Source organism: Pelodiscus sinensis, chromosome 3, assembly GCF_049634645.1.
Source record: "Pelodiscus sinensis isolate JC-2024 chromosome 3, ASM4963464v1, whole genome shotgun sequence".
In the NCBI taxonomy this organism is placed as follows: Eukaryota; Metazoa; Chordata; order Testudines; family Trionychidae; genus Pelodiscus; species Pelodiscus sinensis.
The window spans coordinates 176,242,228-176,270,100 of record NC_134713.1 but is presented as its reverse complement, the minus strand read 5'-3'; the positions used below and the strand labels follow the sequence as shown (position 1 = coordinate 176,270,100).

The following is a 27,873-nucleotide window of genomic DNA, read 5'->3' as shown; positions in this document are numbered from 1 at the left end:
TCACCTCTCCGCGATCCACATACCAGCCATCTCCAACATGATGGTCGATGCTTTCAGCAGGCATTTTCCACATCATCATGAATGGGTACTCAACCGCTTGATAGCATGCTCCCTTTTTCACAGGTGGGGCCGACCATCAATAGATCCGTTTGCAACATTGCACAATACCAAATGCACTCAGTTCTGCTTGAGAGTCGGCATAGAGACAGGATTTCTTGGGGATGCCTTCCTCATCCAATGGGCTCACGACCTCGCTTATGCCTTTCCCCCCCCCCATACCACTTCTGGCCAGGGTTGTGCAGAAGATCAGGATGGACAACTCCACAGTCATCCTGATAGACCCCACCTGGCCCAAACAACTGTGGTATCTGTTTCTGCTTGAGATCTCAATTTGCACACCATCAGTCTCCCTCTCCAACACAATCTGATCACTCTGGGGTGGACACGGCAAACTGACCCAGATCTACACAAGCTACATCTAACAGCATTGCTCCTTCATGGCTATCCCACAGAGAACTAGCCTTTCTGAAACAGATTCAAGCAATCCTCACCCACAGTTGTAAGGACTCCACCTGCACCTCCTACACTTACAAATGGAAGCGATTCTCAACATAGTGCACATCGAAGGGGCAGGACCCAACCTCAACACCCTTGTCATTTATCCTCAACTTGTGATCCCTTTTGCACCTTTCCATGAAGGTTGCATTCCTGGTTGCAGTCACGTCGACCTGCTGCATTGGTGACATAGCAGCTCTCATGGCTGAACCACCCTTCACAGTAGTCCACAGTGATAGGGTTACCTTTCATACACATCCAAAATACGTACCAAAGGTTCTGTCATCATTTCATATAAACAAAACGGTAAGCCTACCTGTGTTCTTTCCAAAGCCTCACACAAACTCCTTTGAGTCTGCAATGCACACCCTCGATGTTCGCCATGCATTGTCCTTTGAGCTAGAAAGAACTAGACCTTTTAGACAATCACCTTGCCTATTCCTCGCCTTCACCAATCGTATGAAGGGACACCCCATATCGAAATAAAGGTTGTTGAAATGGATTATGGACTGCATAAAAACCGCTTACATACTCGAGGGCCTACAGCCACCATTACGCTTCACTGTTCATTTTACTAGGACTGTATGTGCTTCCACAGAGTATCTATGCACCGTGCCACTAACGGACATTTGCAGGGCAGCCACTTGGGCGTTGCAATTTACTTTTGTTAAGCACTATGCACTTTCCTATGCGGGCGGCACTGTAGTGAGCTCAGCTTCATCTGCTTACCATAACATTCCAAAGCCCCAGCCACCAAGTGGTGAAACTGCTTGTTAATCGCCAAGCGTGGAGCATCCACAGGGCCCTCTCGAAGAAGAAACAAAGGTTATTCACCTTATGCAGTAACTGGAGTTCTTTGAAATGGTGTCCCCGTGGATGCTCCATGACCCACCCTCTTCCCTTCTGCTTCGAATCTGGGGCCTCCAGGGTAGAGAAGGAACTGGAGGGTGCGGGTCGCACATGTATGGTGCCGACTAGCACAATGCACGCTGATTTGTGCTGCGCATGTGCGGCCCGACAGGGACTGCTGCAAAATCTCTGATCCAGGTACCGGGACGGCACCAGGACCAAGTGTGGAGCATCCACGGGGACATCATGTTGAAGAACTCCAGTTACTGCACAAGGTGAGTAACCTTCTTTTCATATATGATTTTTTTTTCTTAAGAAGAGGTTCATGGTTGAAGCAGTCATCCGTACTTCTCAGCATAACAATTGTAAAACTTTCTATCTGCTGTTAGTGACCGCAATTTCACCAAGACTTCACAATTCAAATTGGATTTGTATTTCTGGTGTCATTATTAAAGAATTACTTGCAGTTGTTGCAAGATAATAATAAGGGTTGGACCTTGTCAGTTTTTTAATAGTCATGAATTGGTACTGGTAAATTATATATTTGTCACTTTTCACTTTGAGTTAGCACAGTGCTGTGGAACTGATTTGAGTACTGTCTTTTGTGTCAAAAGTAAACTGAGGTCTTTCCCAATTGTTGAAGATTTCCTGTCACTTTTTACAAGAACAAGATTTTTCATGATATCCTGGCCAAATTTCAATTTGTGAAATTATTTCTGCATCATGCGTACATGAGTTACCTAGCTAGGCAGAACTGTGTGCAACACAGTGAAATAAAATGACCACTAGAAAAGAAGTTTGCAGAACGTAAGGACTGAGATGCTCTAACAACCATCACAGGCAGTGCAAAGAAGCTGAGGGGGTGGAGTGTCTGCAGAGGTATATATGCACCACCAAGCAGCCACCACTCCAGAAGGCTCCACAGCCGACCCAACAGGTACCATTAGGAGAAAATATTCTGACAAATGTGTATGCAACACATGCATGCCTAAATGGAATGGACATTAGCAATCACTTGAAGAACAGGAAGTACAGAAAGGTGGGTCTGAGCCCAGACGCCAAAAGAGCCAGGTGCCTCTTATGGGCTTCCAAGCTGGGAAATTGTGATAGATGCCAAGGAAGCAAAAGACTGGCCAGGGTCATTGACAGACGTGAGCACTAAGGAGCTGCACGCCCTAACCGAGGCTCTCTGTCCTGACAACCAGGAAGTTACTTTACTGAGCTAGATACACGCAGTGAGGGAATTAGGAAGTGGCCCTGGGGTAGATGACTCCTCATCTGGTTGCAACACTGTCACAGAATAGGTCAATGTGTTTTGGTGAGGATCCCTGCTGGGCCAATGGCACACTGCTCTGCTATTGCTAGGGGCTTGGGCTGGGACACAATGCAGTGTGTGGGCCTGCATCCCTGTCCTGCCACTGTAATGCAAGGGCAACAGCTTCAATCACTCGTCACGGGGCTTAAATCCCAGAAACAGAAGCATGTCCAGTCTTAGACCAGAAGCCTATTCCTTACTTCCCTGCCTTGAACAAGGACCTGGGCTAACAAACTGCTTGTTGCTTAGCCTGAGTACAGATCTGAGTCCAAAGACCTTTACTACCTCACTCAGGGACTAATGAAGTCTATTATTTGTTCAACCACTGACTACAGACCCAAGCCACTGATTCATGCAGACATTGCTTATTCCCCACAACGAATAATGCCTAGACACAGGGAGGCAGATTTGCCTCCCACAGAACTGGAGGGGGAGAAAACCCCCCACTGACTCCCTCCGCCAGGATTTAGGGCCCAGAAATGAGAGCCAGGAGACCAGAATCCTATTCTTAACTACCACTGAGTAAGTTCTATCTGTCTCCAGTTCTGCCACAGACTGGTTGTGTGATCTAGAACAAATAATTTCATTTGTCTATGACTCGATTTCCCTTCTATGACTTGTATTTAGATGGTTAATCTCTGGCTCAGAGAGCTCTCTCTCTCACTTTGTACAATACACGGTATGATGGGTCCTAATCTCAGCTGAGGTTTCTAGGTTATGTGGCTGTAGCTAGCCAGAGTAAGTCTAAGGTCCGACACTGGGTTCCCAAAGTACAAAGGACACTACACAGGTATCTGTCAAACACAGTTTATTTCTTGACAGCTAACAGCTGTGCCCCATAAATGGAAGAACATAACAAAGAAGAGGCGTATCTTATGTCCTGTCCTTCAAGCCTGGGACCCCGGGTAGGCTGCAGATGAAGTGGGAGGTTGTCTCAGCTTCCGAGGCACCGGTATCCAAAGCCTATCAGTGAGGTCCGATTTACTAGGCTCTGAGGCAGCCTTAAATACAATTTTCCTGCCCTGTTTGGCAGCTTGGAAATTTCCAGGGCTTACTCATTAGTGATGATGTAGAGCTTAGCAGTTAGTTATCCATCTGGTTCTGATCTGGATCTTCTTGTCCTTTGGTCCTGTTTTCGTGATCAGTACATTAGGGTAAACAGAATTGTTTATGCGTTCTTGCGCTTTACCCTTATCTTATACTTGTTCTTGCTATGCTGGCAACAGTGCTTATCTTAAGTGGTGTATGTTCCCAAAGACTGGCTTCTGGAGCTGAGCCTAGCACAGGCAAATTTGTGCCAGGCTCCATCCGTCTCTGGCATGTGAAATGATCTCAGCTTAGGACCTGACAATAATGGCAACAGCTTAGGAAACCAGCTAATGGGACCTGCCTGGGCCATGCTTGTGGCCCAGGCAGCACACAAAACTTCCATCGTTGGGGTGTGTGGTGCAGAAACGAACATGGTTCTAGTAGCTGGCTGCTTTGAGTGGCATGTGGGGGTGTGGCGGGCAGGGAATCTGTCCAAAAGTCTGTTGGGCTGCTGTCAGGTGCAGGCTACCTAGGTGGCTCACGAACACCCCACTTCCTCCGTCCTCCTTCCTGCACCAGTCACAGTGCAAACCTTCTGAACTTCCCTCCCCTCCCCCACAATTCTTGGTCACAGTTCTTTCCCAGACTGTGCACCCCTTTCTACACCACTCCCAGGTCAGAATCCTCTCCTGCACCCATATCCATTCCCAGACCCTGCACCTCCTGTACTCTAGTCCCCTACCCTGAGCTCCCTTCTGCACTCAACCTCCATCACAGACCCCACACCTGCAATATCATAGAAGGGTGCAGTCTTTGACCACTTACCAAATTCTCATAATGTCCCCCCATCAAAAATTGATGCTCAATCCAATCTAGGACTTCTCCTCTGACTGTGTGGGCCTTTTTGTGAAGCAAAGAGATTCAGACTCCTGAGCGACTCTCAAGTCCGTAGGCATCCACATCCACATCCCTGCTTCCCAAAGGAATCCCTTCAAGCCCCTTGCGTCCTTTACCTGGAAGCTCATTTCAGGATTTTAGCAGGTGAAGGGCAAGTGTTCTAGATCTTCCTCTGGTCAGGAGGCAGGATCCTCCAAACAAGCCCAGGGCCCAAAATCCATCTTACGAAGATGCGCCTGAGGACAGAGCACCAGTTGACGTTGCGGGTTAGCTCCCACTCCTTGTGAACAGTTTATCCCATTTCTGCAGTGCCTGGGCTCAGATCATATCAAACCATTGGGTTCTTTAAAGGGTAGGGAACCCTATCAAGTTGTATTCCATCCCCATTATGTTACACTATCTGCTCAATCTGAAATGACAGGCGGTGGCCACGTAGTCAGGGTTCATCAGGTGGCCATTTCTACCTTCCACTCGGGGGGCCCAGAGAAGGTCTGTTTTCACTAACTCTCTGATAGACCACTTCCTTAAGGGACTGTGACAACTGCTAATCCCTGGGACCTCAACTTGGTTCTCACCAGACTAATGGTCCTGTCATCTGAGTCCACAGCAACATATTTTTTACTTCACCTCTCCTGGAAGGTGGTCTTTCTGGTGGCCATCATGTTGGCTAGAAGGATATCTGAGCTCAGAGCGCTAATGTCAGAATCCCCTTGCACCATTTTTTTTAGATACTGAAGGTGCAGAAAGGGGGATTTAAAAAAAAATGTTGCTGTGAATGAAAGCTATTAGTAAAGAGCATCCTCCCTTTCCACAGACTCCTTGGATTTTGCAGTCATTACCTTGATTAATTTGAATTTAAAAATTTGCGTCATGTTCTAGTTACCCCTTTTTTTGTGTAAGAGAAATTTAATGTAGAGATATGACCATTATTAGGGGAAGAAAAATGTAAACACTGAAATATAAACCGGTTTTGCAATTGCATTAGTTAGTATTTTGCTATAGCTCTAGTTTCTAGTTCTACACTGGTGAATCAGAGAGAGACAGATGCACAATAACTTAGAATAATATTATAAGTATGAAAAGAAAAAAGTTATGCCTGGTATCAACACTCTGAAAGTGTTGTACACACTAAAGAATGGTCTCCATTAATTGCACCCATTGAAAATTGTTTTTTGTGTAGTTGAAAGAATAACTAGCCTTACAAACATGAAGTTGATGATAATTAGAATATTTGCATATTCATTTGAAACTGTTTTTGTGATGTCATTCACATAAGTTCACTCTTTTAATTATGCTTTACACCCTCATCACTGAAAAAGAAAGCAAAAACCTATTTAACATCTTAGATAATTTAAGATTGTTTTATCAGTTCAAGGCAAAACTGCATAATCACGATACTTTTTCCTTTACATTATTCACTCTTTAAAAATGTTCTCTTGCTCTATGAATCCTTCTGGCTTGTCTGATTTTCCTAATTCATGAAAAGGAAAAGTTTCTATATTCTTAACTCAGTATAAATGTTTAAATTCTGCTTATGTTAATGACATCTAAGAACATCCATTGAAATGAGGATGAAGAAATCTGTTAAAACATTGGAGAGACAAAGTGGGTTAAGTAATACCTTTTATTGGATTAGCTTCTGATGGTGAGAGAGAAAAGCTTATCCAGAGTCCTTCAGATTTGGGAAATTTCTGCAGGGCTGGTCTGCACTCTGAGTCCAGTGGATGCAAGGCAGCTTATGTTAACCTAACTTTGTAAAATAGTAATAGAAATGTAGCCGTGTTAGTCGAGTCTAGCTGAAACAAAAAACAGGACTATGTAGCACTTTAAAGACTAACAAGATAGTTTATTAGGTGATGAGCTTTCGTGGGCCAGATCCACTTCCTCAGATTTAATTGTGGAAGAAAATTGGCATGACCATATATACCAAAGGGATACAATCAAAAAAAGTAAACACATATGAAAAGGACAAATGAAATTTCAGAACAGAGGGGGGGGGGAGGTAAATGTCTGTGAGCTAATGATATTAGAAGATATTATAACAAAAGATATTAGACAGGATCACAAAAAAAAAATCAGTTTCTTGCCATTTCAACCAGAAAGGGCATTGTCTCAATGACTTGATTACCTGTATCCTGCTTCAAAGACATTTTAACGCCAGACTTGAAAGAGAATCCTCTGAATTTTCATTCATGCATAAATTTGACACTTTACGCCGAGGTCTCAACAAAGATGCTAATTATCTTACCCATTACAAAGATAGCTTCCCCAATTATCGCTTCTAATATTATTAGCTCACAGACATTTACCTCCCTCCCCTCATCCCCTCTCTGTTCTGAAATTTGAAACTTTCTCTTCAGTTCATCATGCCAGCTTCCTCTGGCTTCAAAAAGTGTGCACAGTGCCGCAACGCAATGCCAGCGTCTGATGGGCATTCTGTGTGTACTAAGTGCTAGAGCGAGGTTCATATACCCCAAAAATGCCCATACTGCACAATGCTGACTGCCCGAGCCAGGCGGGACTGCAAGATGCTCCTTAAAACTGCTCCTTTTCAGCAAAGCCCTCCAGCCTGGTGACGCTAAGTTGTCCAGACCATCCACATCTGCGGCCCTAGCAATGGGCAAAAAGTTGCTTCTTCGCTCATCGTCTACATCTAAGAGCGTGAGTGATAAGCCAGGTACCTCAGGAATCAGGTTACCTCGGCATGCCGAACAGCATAAGTCAAACTGTGGTGTCTCGGAGCCAAGCCCCTCTCTTCATACGGTGTTAGCATTGACACTGGCAGTGCCTCTAAGACCTGAATCGGCCCCGGCTCACTCTAAACAAAAGTCTTTGGCACCGACCGCCGTGACTTCCTCAGTGTCATCCGTACCTCTATCGGCACCCGCACCAGGGGCGCAGGCATCGGCTTCGGCGGTTGCGGCACCGAGCTCACAGCAATTGTCCCCGGCACCGTCTTCGGCACCATCGCTGAGTGGATCATCGACACCGACGTCGGCGCTGACTACCCTGTTGGCACCAAGCAAGTCTCGTCAGAGCGCAATTGAGTCATTGACCAGACTCGCTCCAGACGCTGTCACAGGGCATGCCACGGCACTGAGTGACATTGATCCGGGGCAAGCCAGTCACTGGTGTGGGAAAAGGCTAAGCACGAGTCTAAGAGGATAATAACCCTCTCTCCAAGCCCAGAACCCGTGGTCTTCTCTCCCCAGCTGCTATCGGCAGCCTCCGTATTTTCTGTGCCGCTTCAGCAAGAAACCCGCACCACGCCTATCTCACAACATCACAGGCGTTCTCCAGGATACTCACTGTCACCTCAGCAATACCACAGGCATTCCCGTTCTTCATCATATGCCAGATGCCGATCTCATTTTCCGAGGTCACCTACACGCTCATTCTCCTCTAGGTACTGTCCTGACTCCAGAAGATGATATTCACCAGGTTATTCACCTAGACGTTATTATCACAACCAATATTACCATCATCACGACTACCATTACCGACGTCGCTATTCCTCCAAACATTCTTCTTTTAGGTCTCCATGATGTGATCGACGTCACTCTCACAGCAGCTCCAGACTACCAACGCCACCGGAGGCTTCCACTCGACCGCCTACACCATCTGGAGATATTCTTCTTCCTCCGAGACAACTGGAACCAGTGCCAGTAACTGCACCGGAACAAGCACAGCCCCAGGTACAATCTCCAACGGACCAATCTTCTTCCTCAACGGATGATGCCGTTTTCCTTGGAGATTCTTCCCTGGTAGACGACATTTGTCAGTTTCATGAACTTTTCAAAAGAGTGGAGGAATCCCAGGAACTACATGTGGCGGAGGTTCAACAGAAACAGCATTGCCTCCTGAAGAACCTCCAACAGTCTCAGAAATTCAAAACGGCACTACCCTTTGATGAGGCAATCCTAGAGATTGCGGACGATACTTGGCAAATACCTGCATCATCCCAGCCCACACATAAGAGGGCAGACAAGAAATATTTCGTCCCCCCGAAAGGGATGGAATTCTTGTTCATGCACCGACAACCAAATTCTTTAGTCATTGATTCAGCGCAACAAAAATCTAAGACATCGCAGCACAGAAACTTTGCAGCTGACAAGGAGTCCAAATGATTAGACCTTTTTAGATGGAAGGTTTATTCCTCTGCCACACTTATACTAAGAATGGTGAATTATATTGCACACCTCTCCAACCATAGCTTCAATAATTATTCGAAGATGGTAGCAGTATTAGAGCACTTGCTGGAAGACAAATGGCAGCTTGTAAAAGCAGTAGTCCAGGAAGGCTACACGGCCTTAACAACAGCCTTGCAAATTTCCCTGGATATTGCTGATGTGGCAGCACGTGCCGCGTCAACATCAGTAGTCATGAGGCGGTCCTCCTGGTTGCAGATGACATCAGTACCTAAGGACTTACAAACAAAGGTCGCGGACTTGCCTTTTGACAGTCTTTTTGTGGAAAAAACTGATCAAGTGCTGCACTCTGGAAAAGAGTCTAGAGCTATCCTAAGAATGCTAGGGATGTACACACCTCCCTATCATCGTAAACTCTACACACCTTATTTCAAGCAGAGGCCCTTCTCGTATATGGTGCCCAGATGTAGACAACACGACCAACAGCAACAACGCAGTAGACTATGAGAGGAAAAGCGTAGACCGCAAACTGGAAGAAATTCCAATCCTCAGAACAACAGGCAGCAAGTTTGATGGTCCTATCGAGGGACAGCAAACCATTCCGTTAATGTATCTGTTGGAATCACACAAGTTGTTTTACCACCGACTGAGATCTTAACAGCACAGATGGTTTGCCATCACCACGGATCGCTGGGTCCAGGAATTAATAACATCAGGATACATCCATCCCCCTTCTCTCCAGTCCTCCCACCTCCCCCTCCAACACCCTTTTCAAGTACCCATCTCACAAGACACTTTTAATGCAAGAAGTTCTCCAACTCAGAGATTGGGGTGGTAGAAGCAATGCCTAAATAGTTCCAGGGCAAGGGATTCTACTGCCGTTATTTTCTCACCGAGAAAAAAATCGGGAGGATGGAGACCTATCCTGGACCTTCAAAATCTCAACCAGTAGCTCAGAAAACAAAAAATCAGTATGGTGACTCTAACTTCTATCTTCCCAGCATTCAACAAGGGAGATTGGTTCACATCTCTCGATTTGCAAGACACTTATTTTCACGTGACAATATACCCAGCTCACAGATGCTTCCTGAGGTTCATCATAGGCATGCAGCACTTTCAATACAAGGTCCTCCCGATTGGCCTATCGTCCGCGCCCAGGGTCTTCTCCAAGATGCTCTCAGTGGTTGCAGCGTATCTTCATCGCCAAGGCATTGACGAGCACACACTTCAGGCCACCGAAGTCACAAGAGATTTGTGGATCTGGGCCTCGTACTGAGCATCCCGAAGTCCTCACTCATATCGCAAAGATCCCTCATGTTCATTGGGGTACGATTAGATTCTATAACGGCCAAGGCCTTTCTTCCTTCAGAAAGATTCCACAGAATACAGTGCCTCACGCAAACACTGTCCATCAGTCCAAAGGTGCCAATACTTACCTTTCTGCAACTCTTGAGGCACGTGGCTGCCATGACATGTGGTACAACATGCCAGGCTACATCTCAGGTGCCTACAACACTGGCTGGCATCCGTCTATCCCCCGGGCAATTGCGATGTACACAGACTAGTAGCGCTACCATTAATGGTGCAACAATCCCTGACATGGAAGACTTCTCCAGTCAACATGCTCTCTGGAGTCCCGTTCCACCATCCACACCCTACTGTTCAAGTCACTTTGGATGCTTCTCTCCTAGGCTGGGGAGCCCATTGTGAGGGCGAATTCACTCAAGGCCAATGGAACACACAAGAAGTTCTCCAACATATCAATTTCCTGGAGCTCAGGGCAGTATTCAATGCATGTAAGGTATTCCTTCCGAGGATTCGCTGCCAGACAGTTTAAGTCTTTACCGACAACACTACCACTGTTTACTACATCAACCGACAGGGTGGAGCCCGATCCAGATCCCTTTGCAAAGAGGCCATGAAGTTATGGAATTGGTGTATAAATCATGGAATCACCATTGTAGGCACATACCTCCCAGGCATGGATAATGCAATTGCAGATGCCTTGAGCAGATATTTTTTTTCCTCAACATGAGTGGGAACACAACCCAGACGTGACCCACTCCATATTTCAGCTGTGGGAACACCCCACTATAGACTTATTTGCAACACATCTCAATGTGAAATGCCCAAAATACTGTTCCAGAGCCAGTCTGGGGCCGAAATCCCTGGGAGACGCATTTCTGATAAACTGGACTCACCATCTCCTCTATGCCTTTCCTCCAGTTCCGCTTCTCCTGAGAGTATTAGAGAAGATAATCGAGGACAGGGCCATGGTGATACTCATAGCCCCATTTTGGCCCAGACAGACATGGCTTCCTCTCCTCTTACAGATGTCTTGCCAAGCACCATATCATTTACCCAAACGACCCGACTTGCTCACACAACTGGGACTGTCTATGGCACGATCCCAAATCGATCGACTGCACCTCACGGTGTGGCTCCTAGCTTTTTCCGTAGTACAGAAACCCTTTGCTCATAAGAGGTGAAAAGTTCTACTCTATAGCAGATGCGACTCCACATGGAAGACTTATGTTTATAAATGGCGTTGCTTCCACTCGTGGTGCTTGGCCAATGAACTTGATGCAATGTCTATTCCAACTCATCGTATCCTGGATTATGCATTCCATATATATCATTCCCACTTGGGACTCTTGGCCATCTCTCGGCCATTTCTGCATTCATACTCAATTGAGGGTTTTTCAATAATGACTCACCCGATGACTAAACGCTTCCTGAAAGGGTTAATGAACTTACACCTCCCTCTATGTGGACCAGAGAAGATCTCTCCCTGCACATCAATGTCAGGGAACTATGGGCAGCTTGTCTTGCTTGTGCGGCCTTCCTCCATCGACTCAGGGGCAAGTCGGTACTTATCCTATCCAACAATATGTCGGCGGTCTCCTATATCAACAGGCAGGGCAGGGCCCGCTCACGTCACCTGTGTCAGGAGGCCCTACGCCTGTGGGATCGCTGCATTCGTGCAGATATCCGCCTGGTAGCCTCCTATCTCCCGGGCTCCCACAACAATCTGGCGGATCGGCTGAGCAGATCCTTCTCTGGTCACGAGTCATCTCTCAGGGGGGACGAGGCCCTCTGGATTTTCCACAAGTGGGGCTTTCCCCTTCTGGACCTGTTTGCCACACAACAGAAGAGGAAATGCCCACGGTTCTGCTCTCATTGGGACCGGGATGGAGCTCTCGGGGAGACCCATGGATCTGCTTTATGTTTTCCTGCCATTTCCACTAGTCCACAGGCTGCTCCTGCAGGTGCGGGAATTCATGTTGTCATTGATTCTCATCGCCCCAGCATGGCCCAGACAGTATTGGCTCTCAACCCTCCTGAGTCTGTCATGTGAGAGGCTGATAGCTCTCCCTATGGCCCCAGAGCTGATTGCGCAGGACGGTGGCAGGCTTCGGCACCCAGACCTGCGCTCTCTGCATCTCCTGGGGTGGAAGCTTCATGGCTAACGGTGGCTGAGGTTCAGTGTTCAGCTCGGGTGCAAGCAGTACTATTGGGTAGTAGGAAGGACTCCACCAGGGCTACCTATTTAGCATAGTGGAAGCGGTTCCATATCTGGACTACTCAAAAGGGATTTTGGGCCATAGACGCCTCAGTACCCTGGGTCCTGGACTACCTTCTGAATCTCAGGTTGCAGGGTTTATCCTCCTTCTCGATCAAGGTCCACCTAGCGGCTATTACCGCTTTCCATCTGGGTGTTGGGGAAGCTTAGACAGGACCAGTTTGAGATCCCATTGGGATCCCATCTGTTAACCATTGATTCTTGAAGGGCCTGGATAGGCTTTACCTGCATGTCAGGCAACCCGTCCCCCAATGGGATCTCAAACTGGTCCTGTCTAAACTTATGGGACCCTCAATTGAACCTTTGGTGATATGTTCATTACTACACCTGTCCTGTAGGGTATCCCTCTTGTTGGCCATCACATCGGTCAGACGTGTCCAAACTGAGAGCCCTCACTGCAGACTCCCCATATATGGTTTTCTTCAAGGAAAAGTCAGGTTGTGCCCCCCCACCCTGCCTTTCTGCCAAAGATAGTGTCCAAATTTCATGTGTCACAGGACATTTTCCTATCAATTTTTTACCCCAAGCCTCCCACATTGGGTAAGGAACAGGTGTTACATACTTCAGATGTTCGGAGGGCCCTAGCCTTTTATTTAGAAAGAACAAAGCTCTTCTGCAGGTCACCTCAGCTCTTTGTCACTATAGTAGAACGGATGAAAGGCCAGCTGGTCTCGGCACAAAGGATCTCTTCCTGGATCACAGCCTGCATTAGGGAGTTCTCCGGGATGGATGGGGTTCCAGTCCCTCCCCTCATGGCCCACTCAACTAGAGCTCAGACCACCTCTGCAGCTTTTCTGTAAATAAAATGATTTACTGATTATTGGCACCTGGCATTGTCCAGTGTTGGAGGACTGGATACTGGGCTAGATGGACCTTTGCTCTGATCCTGTATGGTCAGGAGCGGCTCATGAGACTAGGCAGTTGCCTAGGGCACTGCCGGCCTGGGCGTCTGATGATGACATCATGGGACACCCCGTGATTACGTCACGGCCATTAACGGCCGAGCAGGAAGGGGCGCTGATCGCACCTTCCGCCTAGGGTGCCAACTGCCGCAGCCGGCCTCAGGCCGCTCCTGTGTATAGTCATTCTTAATTTCTTAAGGGGTGCAGAGTAAATCTCCAAAAATCTCTCTTGGCATTTCAACATTCCTGTTTGTAATCTGACAGTCTGGAAAGAAAGTCCTTACTTGCATGTTTCTGAAGTGGCCTGTGTTTTTAAAAGTGTTTCTGAAGTGGCCTGTGCATGCATCATTCACCTTCCTTGGCGAGCCTGCATTGATGTTAGTAGAATGTCTCCAGTTATCCTCCAGTGTTTGTGATACCACAGAAAATTAGCTCTTCCTGTTGATGGATTCTGTGGCAAGGTGGTCTGGGACCAAAATAAGGATATGCATATCATCTGTTGTCCCACCCTGCTTTGGGAGCCCCATTGATGCAAAACTGTTCAGAATTTTTTGAACATTATCAAGAGTCATAGTCCTTTGTACCAGGATGCAATTAAGGGGCCTGCATACTTCTATCACAGCAACGCCACAGTGGGTTTCCCAAATCTGAATTGCTACTGATCAATCAGGAATCAGTCTAGCACAGTTAGCTTTCATACAACAATCACCACTTGCTTTTCAACCATGTGTGCACCTTCCATTTTGGGGTTGCTGCACTGGAAGGCTGAGGGGAGCTCCACATAGAGTTCTATGTACAGCCGAGAATTCTGCAGTCACTGCTTGTCACTGTGAACCTGAGCCCTTACGACTCAGTGATTGTTTCTTGGGCCCAGAATTGGTGCACCACCGACTGCAGTCTCTCTGTGAAGTCATCAACAACTTGGAATTGTTTCTCTCTATGTTCAGTCAGTATGTTTTTCTGGAAGGCATTGTCATCTCTCTCACAACTCCTCTGTTGGCTCTGAAAATACTGTCAGACTTGGTGTGTTGTGTTCTGAATGGATAACGCAATACTAGAGAGCAGCACAGGATCCATGCTTCTTATAGAGATGGCAGATGCATGGGTTTGAAGGGCTTTTGAAAAGAGGAACAAAACATGGGATGCAAATAATATTGTGGGATGGAGAAAATTGCATGATCGAACTTTTTTCCAGTCACCCCGTGTGATTTGTTTACCTCCATTAGGCTTTGCAATTTCTTCCCAAAAGATCCCGCACCTGATGTTGATGAGTTGCATGTTGGAATAGATACCTCTGGTGTTCTACTCTTTGCATCAATGCAAGCGCTGCTACTGAGAACACGCACCATTTTGGGTATGTCTACATTACCAAGTTTTGTCAACAAAATTTATACCAGCACCCAGAGGTTAACAGAACAAAAATTGCCAAAGAGTGTTCAGATCATTTCCACATTGGGGCACCATCATCAACAGTGTGAGCAATGCACTGTAGGTAGGTATCCCACATTGCCATGTTATGAGAAGGCAGAGTTGACCCCTGTGCAGCTTGGGATTCAGTCTCTTCAGCTTCTGGGAGCAGCATCGTGAGTAGCTCTGATAACTCTCTGAGCTGAGGACTATCAAAGCAGCACAGCAGCCTGTCCCCCTCTTGCTGCAGCAGCAATCTGCCTGCTAATATGTTCCAAGTGTAGGGCAGAACAGGAGAGTAGTTCAGCTGTTAAATACTTCTGGGGGCTATTAAAGGGGAGGCGCACATGCCTGCAGACCAGTGGAGCCCAAAGCTGAGCAGAGCCATCAGGGCAGGCATTGTGGGATGCCCTCAGAAGCCCGTTCTGTTGATAAAACAAGCAGCAGAGCCACCATTAGCTCTTCGTTGACAGTAAAGTGGGAGGTAAGTCTCCTGTAGGAATGGATGATTTTGTTGCTGAATTGGGTGTTTTTCCCCGAACAAAAGCTCCATTGAAGTGTGTGTGCTCTCACTGTTTTGTTGCCAAAAGGCAGATTCTGATGCCAAAACTTTGTAATGTAGACAAAGCCTTTCATATGAGGTGTGTCGAGACTGCAGGTTTTTTTTAAAAAAAGTGGCCTTTTTTCGAAAAAACTTTACCTGCGTCTAGACTGCTGCCTCTTTCTTTTGAAAGTAAATTGAAAGAACATGGCAGTTTTTTTTGACAGTGGAAAACCTTGTTTTATGAGGAAGAACGTCTTCTTTTGGAAGTGCTCTTTCGAAAAAAGGCGCTTTGTAATGCAAACTGTGCATTGGATTTATCTAATATCTGGAAGTTCGTTCTTAGAGTCCCTCAGTTGAGAGTGGTTTGACTCCAGTTCTCACATGTCTCCAGTGGTTTGTTTTGGGATTTGTGATCTTTATTATTCCAGAGGAATGTATCTTTCTTGACAGTTCATTTTGATATGTTCTCATTCCCATTTTCAGATGTGACTCCTAGCTTAACTAAATGTACAGCACTGCAGTGACTTAGCTTTAGTGAAGATGCTACTATGCTGATGGGGGAGTTTCTCCTGTTAGTGTAGTTAATTCACCTCTGAGAGAGGTGTTAGCAATTTCCTCTACAAGCTGTCTACGCTGGGGGGTTAGGTTGGTATAACTCAGGGATGGGGAACCTGTGGCCTGCGAGCCAGTTGCATTTTGCTAGGGTTAGTCCCTGGCAGGTCGCCAGACACTTTGTTTACCTGAGCGTTTGCAGGCATGTCTGCTTCAGCTCTCAGTTGATGCAGTTTGCCATTCTCAGGCAGTGAGAGCTGTGGGAAGTGGTATCCCAGCCTGCACTGCTTCCATTGACTGGGAACAGCAAAGCACAGTCACTGGACTACTTGTTGTTTTTAAAGTTACAGACTAACCCGGCTACCCCTCTGAGTCTCCTCAAAGCTACGACCTTGATGAGGCAATCCAGTCCACACATACGACTGTCCAATTTTTCCAGACTGTTAGGCTATGAATAAACGAAGACCAATCTACACTCACTCCTACTCGACAGCTTGAGTTCATAGGGAGCACACCTCGATTCAAGGAAGGAAGTAGCATTTATCCCACTCAACTGTTTCAGCGCCATAAATCTTTTGGTTGCCAAATTGTGCAACAGTCCTGAGACAGCAATATGGAATACTTGCCTCCAATTTCTTTGTTTCATGCAAAACCAATCTTAGGATAATGACTGACAATATTGCCTGCATGTTTTATGTAAACAGATTTGGGGAAGAGGGGGCTTGGTCCCACTTGCTAGACACAGAAATCATGAAGCTCTGGAATTTGTGTCTCAAAAAAAAAAAATGTTCAGATATCACCTTCTTCCTTACCTGGCTGTCTGAATACGACCATAGAAGAGCTCAGCAGAAAATTTCCTTTGGACCATTAACGGGAAATAAACAAGACATTCGTGCACAGTACATTCCACACCTGGGGTACTTGAAACTAGTTTTTGCAACTATGGTAAACAAGAAATATCCCAATTTTTGCTTCAGATTGGGACTAGGCAAACACTCCTGGGGGAATGTGTTCATGATCAAGGGACGTCAAGTTACTGTTTGTATTTCCCCGGTACCACTCATATACAGGGTGTTGATAAAAATATGGACAGATCATGCTAGGGTAATACTTGATAGCCCCTTGATAGCGTGGTACCCTTTTGACTGGGAGTGGAGCCAGTCCTGCAGCTGGGGAATTGACAGGCCAGCTCTTCTGCCAGCTGGTCCCATGAAAAAGGCAGTAAGCTTGGCCAGGGCCTACAATGCAGTTTGGTAGGCGGGACATAAGGGGTAGCCCAGCTAAGAGGCTGGTGGTCTACAGGGAAACTCTAGTGGCTGGCAGCAGAGGAGCCAGAATGACCATCTCTGGTCTGGCAAACTCCCTTGTTCAGGACTGTTCACATCCCCAGGATGTCTGACTGCAGGGCCCGGCAACCTTTTTTTTTGGCCAAAACAAATTAAATGATCTTAGAGGGGTCGTATTACCCGGGTCCCACAACTGTCCAGAGAATTGATGTATAGTAATTATTTATAGTTGTATTACAGTCACATTGTAGTACTCTATGCAACAGACCTGCAGACTAGTTAAAATCCGTTTGGTTGATTATAAAATCAAGAAAGTGAAGTCATGCAAATGGTTGGTTGTGTTTCCAAAAATGCTAGTTAACTTATCACATCAGCTGCTCTAGTGTATGCTGTAGGGTCTGTCAAAGCATGACACAGAGACAGTTCAGTATTGTAAGAGTACAAAGGTGAGCATCATACCACATTTACATCCATCTGCAATTATGTAAACTATGTACTCTTCAGCTGTATCCAAAAGATCCAGCCTTGTATTTTTAGAATGCTTTTGGATTTACTTATTTAAGATGTTCTTTTTATATTGCTTTTAAAATACATAATTTTTAGCCCGGTAGTCTCTCTTCAACAGGTAATAGTTGTTACTATCACTGGGAACTTTTTATCAAGTGGTTGGTCCTTTATTGAAGGAACTTAGAGAGGTTTACACTTTTTTTCTCTGCTGTGTATAACTCACTTAAAGCATTTGTAACACCGGTATAGTTAGTTTTACTTTAATCTTACCCAAACGAGCTATCAATTTGCACATCCCTATATTCTATGTTGAAAGCTGTGTTACCCATAAATATTTATGTATAGCTGAGAATACTTGCAAGAAATCTTAAAATTCTCCTGTCAAACAGGTTCCATCCACAGAAACATATTTAGAGTTGCTGTATTATGTGTCAGAGCATTTCTGATTTTAGTTCTTAAATTTGCTCTTAAATGCAGATAATTACTATAATGTTTTTGCATATTGTGAGCATGTTGTATTGGAATTGTATGTATTGCTGAATCTGCGCTACAATGAGAAATACAGAAACATTACTTGGAAGCTGCACATTTGATGGCATCTGCTGTGGTATGAACATCTGGGAACAGAAAGGAAATCACTTTTCCTCAAAAGAATTAGCTTCTGTCTAGACTAGGGTTTTGCCTTGATTACAGATTTCAGACATCAACTGCCACTGTAATTCTACTGAAGCACTCTGTAGTGTAGACAAAAAACAGGACTATGTAGCACTTTAAAGACTAACAAGATGGTTTATTAGGAGATGAGCTTTTGTGGGCCAGACCCACTTCCTCAGATCAAATCACTGTAGTGTAGACAGTCTTTCTCCTACTTGAAAATGGGCTAAAACCTCCTGGTGCAAAAAGTGACTTTGCCACTCTACATTCAAACTCAAACCAGTGCAGCTACACAGATGGCTGGCCATTAATAGCTTTAATTGTCACATATCCAAATCCAGGTAAGCTTCCACAAGAATGTACTTGGAAATAAAAAAAAGTAGATATTTCATAGTAGTTTGCTTCCCTGCCATTTTAAGGATATCTATTTATTTTGCTGTAGATTCACTTAAATCCTACCTATCTCTGCTAAAACGTATTAGTGACACAACATCTAGTAGAAAGTGGAACAATAAGGTGATAGGTAACAGCAATTATTTGTAAAGAACCAGTCATGTCAAACCTGATATTCTTTGACAGGATAACAACTCTTGTGCTTATCGGCTAGTCGACTAGTTGCTTACATCCCTATTAAGATCTGTATGCTGGTTCTGTGTAACTAAGGGTATGTCTACACTACAAAGTTAATTCGAACTAACAGACGTTAGTTTGAATTAACTTTCATAGGCGCTACACTAGCGCTCTGCTAGTTCGAACTTAATTCGAACTAGCGGAGTGCTTAGTTCGAACTAGGTAAACCTCATTTTACGAGGACTAAGCCTAGTTCGAACTTCCTAGTTCGAATTAAGGGGTGTGTAGCCCCTTAATTCGAACTAGTGGGAGGCTATCCCTCCCAAGCTTTCCCTGGTGGCCACTCTGGGCACCACCAGGGAAACTCGTATGCCCCCCTCCCGGCCCCGGACTCCTTAAAGGTGCACGGGCTGGCTACGATACCCGTGCCAGGTGCAAGCCAGCCAGCACCCAGCTAGCAGACCCTGCACCTGGCACCGATCGAGCCACCCACCCGATGCCCCCCAGCCCTCCCCCTCTTCCCGGGACCAGGCTGGCGGCTCCTGGGAGCTTGCCCGGGACCGCAAGAGGCGGGCACCCGCCTGGTCTAGTGTGGACATCGTGGACCTCGTCCACAACCTCCGCACTAGGCACAGGAAAGCGGCCGTCTAGGGCAGGAGAGCTGCCAGCCTGGCCACCCAGGAGCAGGTGTGCCTGAAAATCAAGGTGGTCCACTGAGACCCCTGAGCCCTGAGCTTAGAATGACCGTCCTGGGTCAGACCAAAGGTCCATCTAGCCCAGTAGCCTGTCTGCCGACAGCGGCCAACCCTAGGGACCCTGGTTGGGATGGACCGAAGACACTGACCAAGCCATTTGTCTCGTGCCATCCCTCTCTAGCATTCCACAAACTTTGTGCAGGGATACCACTCCTACCCCCTGGCTAATACCACTCCATGGACAAAATCTCCATGACTTTATCTCACTTCTCTTTAAACTCTGTTCTAGTTGTAGCCTTCACAGCCTCCTGCAGCAAGGAGTTCCACAGGTTGACTCTTTGCTTTGTGAAGAACAACTTTCTGTTACTAGTTTGAAGCCTGCTACCCATTCCTTTCCTTTGGTGTCCTCTAGCCCTTCTATTATGGGAACTAATGAAGTACTTTTCTTTATGCACCCTCTCCACACCACTCATGCTTTTATAGACCTCTATCCTATCCCCCCTCAGTCTCCTCTTTTCTAAACTGAAAAGTCCCAGTCTCTTTAGCCTCTCTTCATATGGGACCTGTTCCAAACCTCTGATCATTTTAGTTGCCCTCCCCTCTGCCACCCTCTCTCTTCCCCTCTCCCACCTCCTTTTCCCAGTCTCCCTGAGTTTTGTTCAATAAAGAGAGATTCTATTTTTGACCACACATTTTCTTTATTTTGTACATCAAGAAGGGGGGCTAGGGAAGGGTAAGTGGAAGGAGGTGAGGGAGGAATGGGGTACGAGCCCCCGATGGGGAGGACTGGGTTGGCTCTGCGGGCTTCTGGGGGTGGAAGTTCTCCTGCAGCCCCCCAATTACCCCCTCTCCTCAGATGGCAGCCTGCGGCAAGTGCAGTCGGTCTGATGGCCGAGTGCTGTGATGTGCCCAGTGTGGGCACTCAGGGCACTCCAAGCCAGGACTGCTTTGCAAGCAGTGCACCCCTGAGAACTGTCTGTCTGGGGTGGGGGTCGCGTCCCTTTAAGCACAGCCCTCGGCTAGCCTGAGGCAGCAACTCCACTCTCTTAAGTCCTCATCTGATGCCCTGCCGGCACTGCTTCCGGCCATCCTTAACCTCGGTTCAGGGTCCACTTAATGTGGACATGCTAGTTCGAATTAGCAAAATGCTAATTCGAACTAGTTTTTTAGTTTGGATCCATTAGTTCGAATTAGCTTAGTTCGAATTAACTAATTCGAACTAAGTTAGTTCGAATTAGCGCTGTAGTGTAGACATACCCTAAGAGATTTCAGTATATTGGGATAATCCTTCACTGCCCGGTTATATGAATTCTGAAGCCAACAGAGAAAGAGCAAAGCTTATATAGAAATGATGCTAAGCTTTAAGGTTTTTACAAAGCCCAAATAGTTAAATCTAGAATATGTGTGAATGAATTGCAATGTAGATATGTTATTTAGAAGCTACTCCTACTTCACTAACTTCTGTTTAAGTGTGATTAATCTAGTCAAACATCAAATGCTAAATACACATGAATTAAAATATTAATGTTATTGATTTCCACAGGAGAATTTGCAGCAATTGATCATGATGTCTTTGCCAAATGTTTTAATAATTGGCAAAAATCCTTTTTCTGGTAAGTTTATTTTATTTTGTTACATTTTCAATGAGCTAACTAAAAATTTAAGTCATTTAGGAGTGAATCACACCAGAGGGCTTAATGAAAATTAACAAATACTTAGCTACAGAACGCTCGGATCTAGAGATCAACCATGAGCAAAACAAAAATATTAAACAAATAAATAAAATCTTGTGATACACCTACTGACATTGAGATTTATATTAAACTATACCTGTCTTTTCAATCGTTTTTTCTTGCATGGTTTCAGTGCATGACTGGAGGAATTATTTCTCTTGATCAAGAGGACCCATTTCAAACAACACTACCCATCTGTTATCTCATTGCCAAATATACTGTTCATAACCTTGACATTAGCCTGGACCCTGAACTTTCCTTCTCCACACTTATCTGAAAATCTGTATATTGCCATTTCTGTGATATATTTGTTTTTCCTGGGTACCATGCTGCCACTCATTTGTGACTTGAGTTTTTCTAATCTTGACTGTTTCTGCTATCTTCTCGTAGGCCTCTTAGGATATGTCCACATAGCTCATGGATGCAAGTCTCCGAGCTCTAGCTGACAGATTTGGGGTAGCAGAGCTCCAGAAAATAACTATGTAGTGTAGGGATATAAAAAGTCAAACTTACAAATATGATCGTGTAACTGCTAAAAATCCTAGGCTACGTCTACATTGGCACCCCTTTCCGGGAAGTAGGAATAAGAAATCCTCCGGAAAAGGGCTTATTCTCCAGAGAATCGCGTCTAGACTGGCGCTTTTCTCCGGCCGGAAAAAAGTGGCAGCCATGTAAATGCAAATGCCGCGGGGGATATTTAAATCCCCCGCGGATTTGCAATTCCGACTCGTCTCATTAGCATCCCTTTTCCGGAAAGGGGTGCCAATGTAGACGTAGCCCTAGTGATTGCACAGTTATATGCGTTGCAGGCTCTGCAGTATAAAGCTTAAATAAAATTTGTACTGTAGAGCCCACAGTGAAGCTTCCCCAGGAGCAAGGATATGCTTCGTTGCAGGTTCTACGGTCATCTCCCAAAAGCAGCGAACCAACATGTATCTATGGTAGGCTCAGCATGGATAGTTGCTACTTTGGCCAGCTGGCTAAAGCAGCCCCTCCTGTGTTGGAGAGGCTGGGCCCACCATGGACAGGGGCTACTCTGGCAGGCTGAAGCAACCCCTGCCTGTGATTGACCCCATGGGGTTGGAGTAGTCTCCTGCTCGGGATGGGTGGGGAGCTGCTTTAGCCTCTACTCATTAACTGGAACCCATTAAACCTCACCCATTATAGGTAAGGCTTACCAGCTAAAAAAATCATCCCTAGTGTAGTATGGCAGAGCTCTGGCCTTGTCTCCGGGGTCCTGTGCTTCTAGGAAGAAAGTGTTCGCCTCAGTGGCGCTATATGGTTCTCCTTGTTGCCTCTCACCTTTTATTAGAGGCAAGGGCCACAGGCTACAGAACCATTCTCATCATAGGCCAATCAAACAGATTTTGGGGAGAACCCCTCTTTACTCCAAACTCCCCTTTCAAGGGTGGCCTCCATAGTTGTGCAGGGAGGGTTGGGGGGAACCCATGCCTGCCCTCTGTTCCAGGTTCCAGTACAGTGACCTGTGATAGATGCAGACCAGCTGGCTGCCGCAAACTAATGGAGGGAAGACATGCTGGGGCTTGGGTGAACAGTTTTCTCTTTCCTGAGTAAAAAGGGCCAAGCTAAAGTGTAGTATAATTGGGCAGACACCTGGGGTCAATTATAGCTTGCTGGAAGGTACTGGACAATTGGATACCTGGAGCAAATTAAGGCCTGTGGAGCTGTTTTAAAAGGAAGGGTGAAGGAAAAGAGCAAAGGACTGAAGGAGAAAATGTGGTGCAGAGGAGCTGTGTGGGTGTGAGCTGAGATCTGACTGGCAGGTACCAAAGGAAAAGTACTGGGAGGGATCGTTTAGAGAAGTGGCCCAGGAAAAAGCTGCAAGATTTGGAGTGACAGTAGCCCTGCCTGTTGTTGCTGCTGTCTTAGGGTCCCTGGACTGGAGCCCAGAGTAGTGGGCGGGCCCGGGTTCCCCCCCAATCTTCTTCACAACATCACAAAAACCTGCCCCTGAGAAAGGAGATCAGAGCTCCAGAGGGGAGTTTTTACCCCAGAACTACAAACTAGCCCATGATGTGTGTGGCTTCTGCTTCTAGAAAAGAGAAAAGAGGCTGTGTAGAGGGCCACAGTGAGCCTTTGAGGCTAACACTATCTGCCAGTAGTCTGAGACCCACAGGCAATGGCTGGAGCTTTGCAGCAGACCCTAATGGCAGTAGCTACTGCTATCACCACCAGAGCTGCAGCTTTTTCCTGAGTCACTTCATGAAGCAGCTCCTCTCAGTACCTTGCTTCTGGCACCTGACCACATCTTTCTGCTCTTCCCCAGCACACCTGATCACTCCTAGTCCTTGGCTTTCCAATCTTCCCTGAAGGAGAGATTTTTATCTAGTGCCAGCTGATCCTTAATGGGCTGCAGGTGTTCTCATTAGCCTGCTGCTTCTGGAAGATTCTTAATTGGCCCCAAGTTCTTCCTGATAGTGAAGCAGAAGCCTCTTCCCTGTTTACTCGGGGAGGAGAAAACTGTTCACCCAGAGACCGGCATATCTACTTTCCATCAGACTGTGGTTGCCCACTGGTCTGAGTCTTTCACAGTAGACAGTGCCTTGAAATTGCACCCCCTCCAAAGTCTTGGCCAGAACTCCAAGTCATTGTTCAACCTTATCAGATTTCTTTTGGCCCAGTCTTCCAATATGTCTAGGTCTCTCTGAACCCTGTCCCTACCCTCTAGTGTATCTACCTTTCCCCCTAGCTTAGTGTCATCTGTGAACTTGCTGAGAGTGCACTCCATCCCCTCATCCAGGTCAGTAATAAAGTTGTTGAACAAAACTGGCCCCAGAACCGACCCTTGGGGCATTCTGCTTGATACTGACCACCAACCAGACATTGAGCCATGGATCACTACCTGTTGAACCTGACAATCTAGCCAGCTTTCTATCCACCTTAAGGTGTGTTTATCCAATCAATACTTCTTTAACTTTCTGGCAAGAATACTGTGGGAGATTGTTTCAGAAGCTTTGCTAAGTCAAGGTATATCATGTCCACCACTTTCCCCATGTCCACAAAGCCAGTTACCTCGTCATAGTAGGCAATCAGATTGTTTAGACATGGACTTGCCCTTTGTGAATCCATGTTGACTATTCCTGATCACTTTTTTCCTCTTCTAAGTGCTTCAAAATGGATTTTTTGAGGATTCCCTCCATAGAATCATAGAATACTAGGACTGGAAGGGACCTTGAGAGGTCATCGAGTCCAGTCCCCTGCCCTCATGGCAGGACCCAGTACTGTCTAGACCATCCATGATTTTTCTGTGGACTAAGGTGAGGCTGACTGGTCCACAGTTCTCTGGATTCTCCTTCTTCTCTTTTTAAAAGATGGACACTACATTTACATTTTTCTGATCATCTGGGATCTCCCCCAAGTGCCATGAGTTTTCAAAGATAATGGCCAATTGCTGCACAATCATGTCAGCCAACTCTCTTAGCACCCTCGGGTCCATTAGATCTGGCCCCATGGATTTGTGTATGTCCAGATTTTCTAAATAGTTCTGTGACGTAGTGGGGGTACTTGCTGGGCTGTGGTGACCCCTGCTGTCTGGAGCAAGACCCAGCAGGGAAAACCTCACTAGGCCAAGCTAATGCCAAACTTGTTGAACCAGTGGCCAGACACCCCCCATGGAGAGGAACAAAGGAAGGTGGAATGCTGCCCTGGCTGGGGGGCAGGGCTGGAAGTTAGTTGGTTGGTTGGTGGCTGTCTGGGAGGATGGATGAGACAGCCTAGGGAGAGGAGCTGGAGTTTAGGGGCCCAGTCTCCCCCCAACTCAAGGGGGCCTGAGGCATCCTAGCCCAGCTCTGTGACCAGACTACATCTGTGCTGTGCTGTATCCTGGAGAGGCAATAAACTTCCTCAATTCTACTGGCTGGTGCAGTCTGTTTGTGCCATTTCGGGGTGCAGGAGACGGGGGACCCCAACGTGCCGTCACAAGTTCTTAAAGTGTTCTCTCTCCACTGAGGGCTTCCCACCTCCTCCCAATACTGTGCTGCCTAGTGCAGCAGTCTGGGAGCTGACCTTGTCTGTGAAGACAGACTCAAAAAGCATTGACTACTTCAGTTTTTTTCTAAAACATCTGTCACTTGGTTACCTCCCACATTTAGTAAGGGTCCCACAGGGAATCTGACCACTTCCTTTGCATCTAGCTCACTGCTAAATGCTGTTAGAAACTCACCCACATCTGGAATCCATATAGGGAGCATCACTTGATGAGGAGGAGGTTACTCATTTTTATTGAAAGCTTATTGAGATGTATGGTCCGTATTTGGTCTTCCGATATCCACCTTCCATCCACTTTGCTGGGGGCTCTATTCTATGTTGGTGTCAATCCACACAGCCTCAGATACACCATGTATCTAACACATATGGAGGATAACAGACACTACTGCAAATAGCTTTGGCTCTGGCACATGGTGGACATGCACAAACATCTTTGAATCCAGGTAGGGACCACACATCTGAAAGGACCTCTAGTTACAGTAAGAAACCTACTCTTATTCTGGAAACTACTTCAGAGTAATAAAGTATGTGTGCGTGTGCGCTGAAAGTTACTTTTTTAAAATATAAAGGGGAACAACTGAAAGCTTGATATGCATTCCCCCATCTTCCTTTTGATAATTCTCAACTAGGCCAAAGAGTTGTATAAAAATAATGGTGCTAAATAAAATGTACAATGCTTTTCATAAAGATCATATTTGAAACCATATCTAAACAGTTACTTGCACCTATAATGCTTTATTTTATTTTAGAACCAGGCACTGAAGAAATTAAAAAACTACTTTTGCTCTTACTTGGTTGTGCAGTTCAGGTAAGTTTTTAAGTATATTTTTACATGCTTGCTTATTATATTAAATATATTTAATTAATGGTTATTCCCTGGTGCAAATATATCCTCTCCCCTCCATCTCTCCCTCCCCCCCCAATTTGTTTGAGAAAATTCCAACAGTTTTTAAGATCACCTTAAGAATATTAAGGTGGTGACATTGAACATTCTGTATATTTTGTGGTATAAATAAATAAGCTATCTTTTTCTTAATTAAGGTTTACATTTTATAAGAAAATTTGGAATGCTCAATATGACACACAAACAACATGAATGAGTTAATATTGTTGGAGTAACCTTAATTTTTAGCATTTCTCATTGTTTTGTTAATGTTAATTTGCTTTATTTAATTTTCTTGGCATTCTAAAATAAAAATACATTGTATTTCCCTGTTTCATGAAATTGGTTGAAGAGGGTGATTAAAACTACTAAAGAACTATTTTACTTTAGGGAAAAAAATGATAAAATAGCCTTTTAAAAATAAACATTTACATTTAGGCTGCCTATTTGTGCCTTTGATTTTATTTCAGTCCGACTAAATACCTGAACTCTTGTATGCATTCCCTATAGTCAAAATTTCAAATGCAAATTGTAGGAGATGTGTATCTTTAACAATCATAGGGACAAATTATGAACACTTTAATCGTATTGTTAAATATTTACTTGAACAAGTAATCCCATTAGAACATAACATATAAACAGCTATACAGGGTCAGACCAAAGGCCTATGTAGCCCAGTCTTCTAACCGTGGCTTATGCCAGGTGCTTCAGTGGATATCAAGTGATCCGTCCCCTGTCACCCTTTACCAGCTTCTGGCAAATAGAGGCTAGGGACACCATCAGCTATTGATGGACCTATTCTCCATAAATTTATCTACTTGACTTCAGTGGAATTATTTACTTGAGTAATTGTTCACCTATGGAAATAAGCAGGGCTCACCAAACCCTGGCGTGCCCTGCTCGCCAGCCGCGCTGTCCGGCGATCTGTGCATGCGCAGATTGCCTGAACCTGGCTCTTCCGGGTTGTAATCTACTCGCCGTGGGCGAGTAGATTGCATTATTTGTCGAGCCCTGGGAATAAGGAAAGCAGAGTGTTCCATTATTTATTTAGGGGCAATTAAACTGACCTTTAAAGTGTTAATTAGAAATACAGGCAAGGTCTGGGTTTACCAAACTGTCGTGGATATTCTAGATACTGACTTGTAATGTAATGAGCAAAATAAGATATAGGTGAAATTCTGTTGTGTATTTAAGATAAAATAGATATGGAATAAAACATTTATATAGGATAACAGTCACTTGATGTTTGTTTTGGTGTCTTTTCACCCTGACTATAACCAGGCCTCTCTTTTGCCACTGTAACCAACAAATCAGGATTGTAATTTTTTTTGCTTCATGTGCTAAATTGGGATCATAATTAATTGTATTGACATAAATAAAAGGCCAGAGCTTGTAAGTTTGAACTGAATTCTAAAGGGCAAAGCTGAACTAAATTAGTATAAGTTAATTATCTGGTAAAATAAAGGTAAAACTAAAATAGTCATTTTCAGATTAGAAGACATGGATTATATGATGGTGCTCTGTAGTGTTTTTTTATGTTTATTATGCCAAAAGACTAGTGCAGATGAATTTAGTTTGAGAGGGTTCAGTAGAATGACATTTACTCACTGTAGCCCTCATCTAGCAATGACTTGTGTGCCCACTGACCTGTATGTAAATAGTCAGTTGGACTATTTATGTGAAATAAATCTTGCACTATTTTGCTGATCTCCCTCAGACTGAATTAAATCTACACTGACCTAATGAAAATTAAATT

The 27,873-nt window shown here is 45.3% G+C and overlaps 1 protein-coding gene across 11 annotated transcripts in view; it reads left to right on the top strand.

Annotated features, from left to right (window-relative positions):
* Window positions 1–27,873, top strand: part of CCDC88A (coiled-coil domain containing 88A) — a 248,647-nt gene that overhangs the window by 78,315 nt on the left and 142,459 nt on the right. For all 11 annotated transcript variants that reach the window (XM_014573127.3, XM_014573125.3, XM_014573124.3 and 8 more), the window contains exons 5-6: window positions 21,037–21,106; window positions 25,984–26,042. In XM_014573127.3, the coding sequence (XP_014428613.1) occupies window positions 21,037–21,106; window positions 25,984–26,042 (129 nt within the window). The remainder of the gene's footprint in view (window positions 1–21,036; window positions 21,107–25,983; window positions 26,043–27,873) is intronic.